This window comes from Brienomyrus brachyistius, chromosome 6 (assembly GCF_023856365.1).
Source record: "Brienomyrus brachyistius isolate T26 chromosome 6, BBRACH_0.4, whole genome shotgun sequence".
Taxonomy (NCBI): Eukaryota; Metazoa; Chordata; class Actinopteri; order Osteoglossiformes; family Mormyridae; genus Brienomyrus; species Brienomyrus brachyistius.
This window is the reverse complement of record NC_064538.1, coordinates 27,492,737-27,499,457: the sequence shown is the minus strand read 5'-3', so window position 1 is coordinate 27,499,457 and position 6,721 is coordinate 27,492,737. Positions and strand designations below refer to the sequence as shown.

The window sequence follows — 6,721 nt, the reverse complement described above, 5'->3', positions numbered from 1 at the left end:
GGGGAACCGCAGCAGGCGACGACGTTCTCCAACGCGCCGGAGCGGGAGAACCCGCAGGCGACTGCCGAGGCACCAGAGCAAGACAGGGTGACGAGGCTGTGGAGAGGGGACCCGCAGGCGACAGCCGACCCGGAGGGCCAGGACCCACAGACGCCAACCGAGCCCCAGCACAGGCGAAGGAGGGCGAGCCAGGGGGCAGGGTGGGAGGGACCCCAGCCCTACGTCTGTGTCCTCTCCCCTTGTGGGACAGACATATGGACCCTTGGTCGGGGTCGAGCTCGCCGGGGCGAGGGCAGAGGAGTCACAAGGGAGGTTCCCAAGGGGTCCCACTCAAGCTCCTCTACCTCCAAGGAGGGAGGAGCGGTGGTTAGATTGTCCAGGACCTCCTCGGGGACTGGGGCCGAAGGGACAGGAATGGGGCGAGGGACAGGAGCTACAGGGGGCATAGTCATTTGAGGCAGAGGGAGCCGCAGGCAGAGGGGGCGCCTGCTCGGGAGCCTCAGGCGGCTGCTCTGGCGGCTGCTCTGGCGGCTGCTCTGGCGGCTGCAGCGGAGGGAGCTCCTCAGGTCCGGCAGCTGCGGCGAGCAGCGGAGGCGGCGGCTCAGGCTGCATAGCGGCCCGGTGTGTGTTCTCCGCACAGGGGGAAGCTGCTGGGGGAGGCAGCGGACTGAAATACACAAGACGGAGCAAAATAACTAGACACAGCTGGGTACGATCAGGGAAGCACACTTGGATAATCAGGGGGGCGTGGCACACACAAGGATCGTACGAGCTGGGCGTGACACTTGAATGTATAGTACTTTTTACTGAGGTACTTTTAAAACCAGGTATTTATTATTTTTATTGGAGCAGTGTACAAACTCATGAGTGTTTAGGAACATCAAAAACCGACACAAAATGACAGACCACGTAAAGTAATGGAGCGGGATCGCCGAGTGCTGAGGCGCATAGCGTGTAAAAGTCACCAACGCTCCATTGACTCAATAACTGCAGAGTTTCAAACTTCCTTAGACATTAACCCCAGCATAAAAACTGTGGTTGAGTTTGGGTTTGGTTGAAGGAATAACTTTGTCTGGGATTGGGGGGAGTTATAAAGAAGACGCATACTTGGAGATGAGGGGGAGGGGGAGATGCAAAGATTTTGTCGGCGAGAGTTTGGGTTGGGGCGGCTGTCAGCATTTTTGGGGAAGAAAACGCGGTGTGTCCGTCGCTGGTGTTAGACCGGTCGCGGACGACGATAGTTAGTTACGGGAGGAGGTGAATGTTTAGAGCAGGATAGGAACTGCGTTTGTTTTAAAGGCTGGCAGCGAGCAGAGGACCGATAAGCACCATCGGCTGAGGAACTTTAACTCCCCCCCTTCCCTGGAGAACGCGGGGGAGCCGGTGTGCTTCTCTTTAGGGAAGTAGCCACTTTTAACGCTGTATTTTTGGGATGAATGTGAGTGTGGGTGGATGTATGACTTTTATCCGCGGATTATGGTTATGAGCAGGAGGGCTGGGAATGTTCCCGTTTGGTGCCTATAGGGGGATTAATGCACTAGCGTTGTGATTATAAGATTGCTGTGGTTTATATCATCTGGATTATTGGTATTGTGGCTGCAAGCTTGCTGTGCTTTGCACCTTGAATTTGACTGGAGTGGGGATTGAATTTGTAACATTCCTGTCGAGGTGTGTGTAGCCCCCGGGAAGGGCTGTAATCCGTGGAGTATTTCATAAAAGATTTTTCTCCAATTTTTGCGTCCTTATTTGCCTGGACCTCTCCAGCGTTACTAAAAAAAAGGTGATGACAGCAAATATTGACAAGGCTCTTAGTGAGCGCAATGAATTATATGAATTATATGAATTGGTATTTTTTATTAACATTTTTTATTAATGACAGTTTCTTAATTTTTACATGTAGTTTTATTTGTGTCTGATAAATTACATTAAACTAATGTTATGCCAAGAAAGAAAAAAAAACATATGTACCAGAAAATTTGGCAATTACTCCTGGTAAGACTAGATTTATACTACAGAGTCACTACTGCCTACAATTTAAAATGAACATTTGTTAGGTTACCACGGAGAAGTGGGTACAGTGATAAGCAAGAAACATAGTCAGTAATGGTATGTGTCAAAGGTCATATGCAGCTGAAACACCCATCAGATTAGCTGTACTTTTAAATACACAAATGAAGCAAACAGTACAATGTTGATTATCTCAACATCAATGTACTTTCACCAAAATGTCCACTAGAGAAGTGTTCGTAAATTACTGAAACAAAATTTACCAGAAAACAAAAATAAAATGCAAAGCAAAATAGTAAAATTCCTTTACCAATTTGAAATTAACATAATATGCCATGTACCTGTTACAAGCTCTCGTGATAATTTTATTACACATATACTTCAGTTCAGGGTTGAGATCTTTCGAGCAGTGTGTGTTCCCCAGGCCGTTATACTCCAGGAAAGTCTGTGATTTCAACACTCTGATTTCTCTGTTCATGTCTTCTTAGCAAAGGCATTTTGTCAGTTGCAGCTTGAAATCTTACTGCTAAAAAAAGACAATAGTTACATTATTAATATCACAAATATTCTTGTACATCATGCTTTCATTGAATACAGAATTACACCTTAGTAGTGTATTGGAAAATAATGCCAGATATTAAACAGGTGTAGATGGTGTTTGAATGTATGTTGGATTTTTACATGTGTCCCATATACACCTACCAGATGTTTTAGATTCAGCTTCTGAAAATACTTTGTCTCTGATGACATCCTCATCTCCATCCTGAGAGTTAGAAAGTAGAAGACTTACGAACAGGAAACAGTATTGTATTTCTGATGGAATGCTGATTTCACAGAGCACAGACATATGTTAAGGGTTCTGATTTGTTAGGTGTTAGACATGCCAGTACCGTGCATTCAATGCATCAGTGAAAACACTCACCCCAAAAGAGTTCTCATTCAAATCCTCCTCCTGGGTGAGTGCAGCGATTCTCCTCTTGAGCTCTGCATTCTCCTTAAGCAGCATCTTATTCTAAAAGCATGAGTAGAGTTACGGGCCCTTGCAATAGGCAGAAACCAGTATCACCAGAACTAACAAGACACTGTAGTACATAGGAGGAACCACACTAGTATGATAAGTGACTTAGTTCTCATAAACATTCTTGACAGCACAACTGTCAAGTCCTTACACAGTCGTCAAGAACTAACCCGGTCTTTTAGGACCCCAACACAGGCAGCGAACTGGGGGGGGGGGGGGACGCAGGGGGTAACGTGGACTGTCTAGGGCAGAGGTCATCGACCTTTTTTAAATTGAGAGCTACTTCATAGGTACTGAATCATACAAAGGGCTACCAGTTTGGTACGTTCAACTTAAATAACAAATTTGCTCAATATAATAAACACGTTTTAAATGCTTTTTTTAGATATTGCATTAATCTATGTAAATGCAAATGTGATTAAAGAAGAATTGCAACAGGATAAAATTAAATTTTAGACGCTGCTCACTGGTGAGTTGTGCTATTTTTAGAACAGGTCCACATGTGACTTATGTGGTGTTTGGGGGCATCCTGGTGCCGGCGGGCACCATGTTGGTGACCCCTGGTCCCGAGGACTGGGTTGGGAAACACTGGTCAAGAACATTAAGAACATGTTAATCTGACGAGAAGAGTATAATGAATTATTTTATATAGTGTAATATTCTGTCTACTAAATAACATACCAACAACAACGTTAAATTCCTATTGTGGATGAACTCTTAAAGAACTACCACAATTCTAATTGCATAATTGGTCATTCATAGTGAATGGATGGATGGACATCCTCGTTTTGCATGGAATTGTCAAGAGGCATTTGTAAGTGCATGTGCCTTAAGTGTGCTTTGCAGGTGAGGATGTTTTGTATTTTTGTTTTTTTTAAGAAACAAGTGCCCCTTGCTGCATACCCTGTGTCGGAGAGCTTCCACCACCAGGTCCCTGTTGCGACCGATGTTCTCATCCCTCTTAGAAGCTTGAAAGGCATCGCCAATCAGTGACACCAGCAGGTGAGACTGAAAACCATATAGGAAAGATGTATGCAAGAGAAGCAGAGGGAGAAATCAACAGAACAGTTGTTTTGACAAGCTCTTCACTAACCTTTGGCCCGCTACAGCTCAGTAGTAACATAGTCATTTCTAAACTTTATTTATGCAGATAGCATATAGACAATTAATACTGGTACTCCCTGTCTTGCGGCATGACTGTGAGACATGGATGCTACCCAGTGACCTGAGATGAAGACTGGACTCCTTTGGTACTGTGTCTCTTTGTGTTGAACGAGCTGTTGCCCAGGGAGTCCCAAATGAGGCACATTTTCTGCATTGTGAGGGACCATCAGTTACGGCATTACAGCCATGTGGCGCGTTTCCCTGAGGGTGATCCGGCTCGCAGGATCCTCATTGCTGAGGACCCAGACAGCTGGACCAGGCCAAGGGGACGCCCACATAACACCTGGCTGTGGCAGATAGATCGGCACTTCTGGAGGGTGGAATTGGACTGTGTGTCGGCCTGGGGGGGTCACCATCTGGGATACTGAGGTGTTCCGTCGTGTGGTGGGTCTGGCAACACGCTGCACCAATGCATGTTCCCCAACATGATCTCACCTGACCTGAATACTGTTTCTTATCAATCTTCTCTCACATTAATTTAGACTTAATCTTCTAGACATTCTTAAGCTTGCTTTTATGTACTTCATTGCCTCTGTATAAGTGCCAAGATAAAAGATGCAGGGGTGTTTCTGACGTGAACATTGGCTGCCTTCCACAACAGGGAAGGAGATTTTCTTTTGTGGTTTCACTCACAAACTTCTTGCTCCGAAACAGGTAGCAGTAGTAGGTGTCAGAGGCAGGGTGCTGGGCCACAAAGCCAAAGTGGTCGGGCAGAGTCGGGTGAACGGCACAGTATGAGACTAAGAACAGAGGACAGGTGTACAGCATAAACTGGTTTGGGGTAGAGGTAGGGTATGGTGGGCAGCGTTGATGACAAAAACAATGGACAAGCCAGAGAAGAAGATATAAAAATGAAGAAGAGGAATGAAAGAAAAGAGGTGAGATGGAAAAATTGAGTGAAATTAATTTTCATAATGGGACACAAATTACAATGATGTATTACATTTTAATTTATTATAAATCCTTTTAACTTAGTCTTACTTTATACATAGCAATTGACAACTTGCAGAACTTTCAATCACACAAAATTAAACATTAGTTGCTATATCTGCTACAGTATCTGCTGGTTGTTCAACATAGATATTATTTTTGTTTTGGTTAAACACATGAAGGTTATACTGGCCCTATTTAAACAATTAAATTGGTCTGTGTTTGCAATACTGGTAACACTTCACTTGACGGGGCACAAAAACTTAGTGATGACTCAGTTACTACTGAAGTACAAATTAAGAACAAATCATGAACGAATATAGTCACTCCTTATGATAAAAGATGCATCGCTATTAATTAATGATGAACAAACATTATTATTTGTCCCTAAGTTCAGTAGATCACAAAGGTTCACACAATTAACAGATATAATAACAAATACAGTAAGTGTTTGGGATGAAAGATGCATCACTATTAATTAATTAATGATGAACAAACATGAGATCAGTATCACAATTCATAAATGATGAATTAACATTAGATCGGGATGTAACTAAGACTTAGTTTGTGGTTAATTAATACAAAATAAATAGTATAAAACTGATTTGTGCCAAGTACAGTGATACCACATTGGTTGGATGCTTGGTCTCTGGTCGGCAACAGAGTGCACCAATTCAGTTTAATTACTTTCATTAGTTCCAGTTTTACCTTTGTTTCGTGTTCCAGGATATCGATTCCATTCACGGACAAAAACAGTGAAACTTTGCTTTTCTTCCCCTTTCCCTCTGAGCTTGTAGAGTGATCTGAGTTCTATGGTAACAAGGTATACAAGAAATTAGATCGAAAAAAGTACTTAATTTCAGGAAGCATATTTTGCAGATGATTTGCAGTTTACTAATAATTTTATAAATATTCTATTCTCAAGTTGAAAGATGAATGTAACATCGCTAGCTTATGTAATCAGAATTTTAATGCAGAATATGAATTAAAAGACTACTTTATTTATAATTTGAACCTCACAGTTATGATGGCATTTCTCAATTTCAGCTTTCACAAAGATAATGGTATTTTACCTTCAAACTGTCGAGTGCCTCACTTAGAAGCTGTAATCCCACAGGTCGAACAACTTCTATGCGACCGACAAACTGTAATTGATCGTATATTGTTACACACAGTTATGGAGGAGTTAAGACTCACTAAGGATTCAGTATGTATGAGCGCAATCAGTTACAGTGGCATTTAAGAAACTTTCTGTCCTTGAGGAGGAAACTGCCAGCTTACCTTGACTGAGAATGAAATGTCATTGTCATTCTCATAGATGTCATTCATCTTTCACCCGCGTCGATCTGAAATTAGGTTTATGCTTAGGCTATAAATCTGTGAGCAGAGGTGAATATACAATATTTCTGGAAATTTTTATTATTTGAGTATTTCATTGCTTGGCATAATAGTCTATATGCTAGTAGCACTAAAATTATGTTTCTGGATACGAACACACTCTAGTCTACAGGATGAACTGAACTGTCACTTTCACCCCATACAGTGCTGTGCGTGTTTAGGACTACATGACCTATGTAAATCTATTCAAATATATTTCATTCA

At 42.7% G+C, this 6,721-nt stretch overlaps 1 protein-coding gene across 1 annotated transcript; it reads right to left on the bottom strand.

Moving 5' to 3' along the window:
* Positions 1 to 218: 218 nt before the first annotated feature.
* LOC125744896 (PTB domain-containing engulfment adapter protein 1-like) lies at positions 219 to 6,448 on the bottom strand. The gene is made up of 9 exons (XM_049017183.1): positions 6,401 to 6,448; positions 6,193 to 6,264; positions 5,828 to 5,929; positions 4,823 to 4,960; positions 3,929 to 4,033; positions 2,930 to 3,019; positions 2,710 to 2,770; positions 491 to 667; positions 219 to 394 (listed from the first exon to the last, which is right to left on the bottom strand). The coding sequence occupies exons 1-9, from the start codon at positions 6,446 to 6,448 to the stop codon at positions 219 to 221; spliced, it is 969 nt and encodes a 322-aa protein (XP_048873140.1).
* Between the last annotated feature and the right edge of the window lie 273 nt (positions 6,449 to 6,721).

Excerpts from the sequence above, each read along its gene's own strand:
- LOC125744896 (XM_049017183.1), bottom strand. The coding sequence starts at position 6,448 with ATGAATGACATCTATGAGAATGACAATGACATTTCATTCTCAGTCAAG. Across the intron at positions 3,020-3,928 it reads TGGAAGCTCTCCGACACAGG|AATAAGATGCTGCTTAAGGA; the intron begins GTATGCAGCAAG and ends TCATGCTTTTAG. Across the intron at positions 2,771-2,929 it reads TGAATGAGAACTCTTTTGGG|GATGGAGATGAGGATGTCAT; the intron begins GTGAGTGTTTTC and ends TCTAACTCTCAG.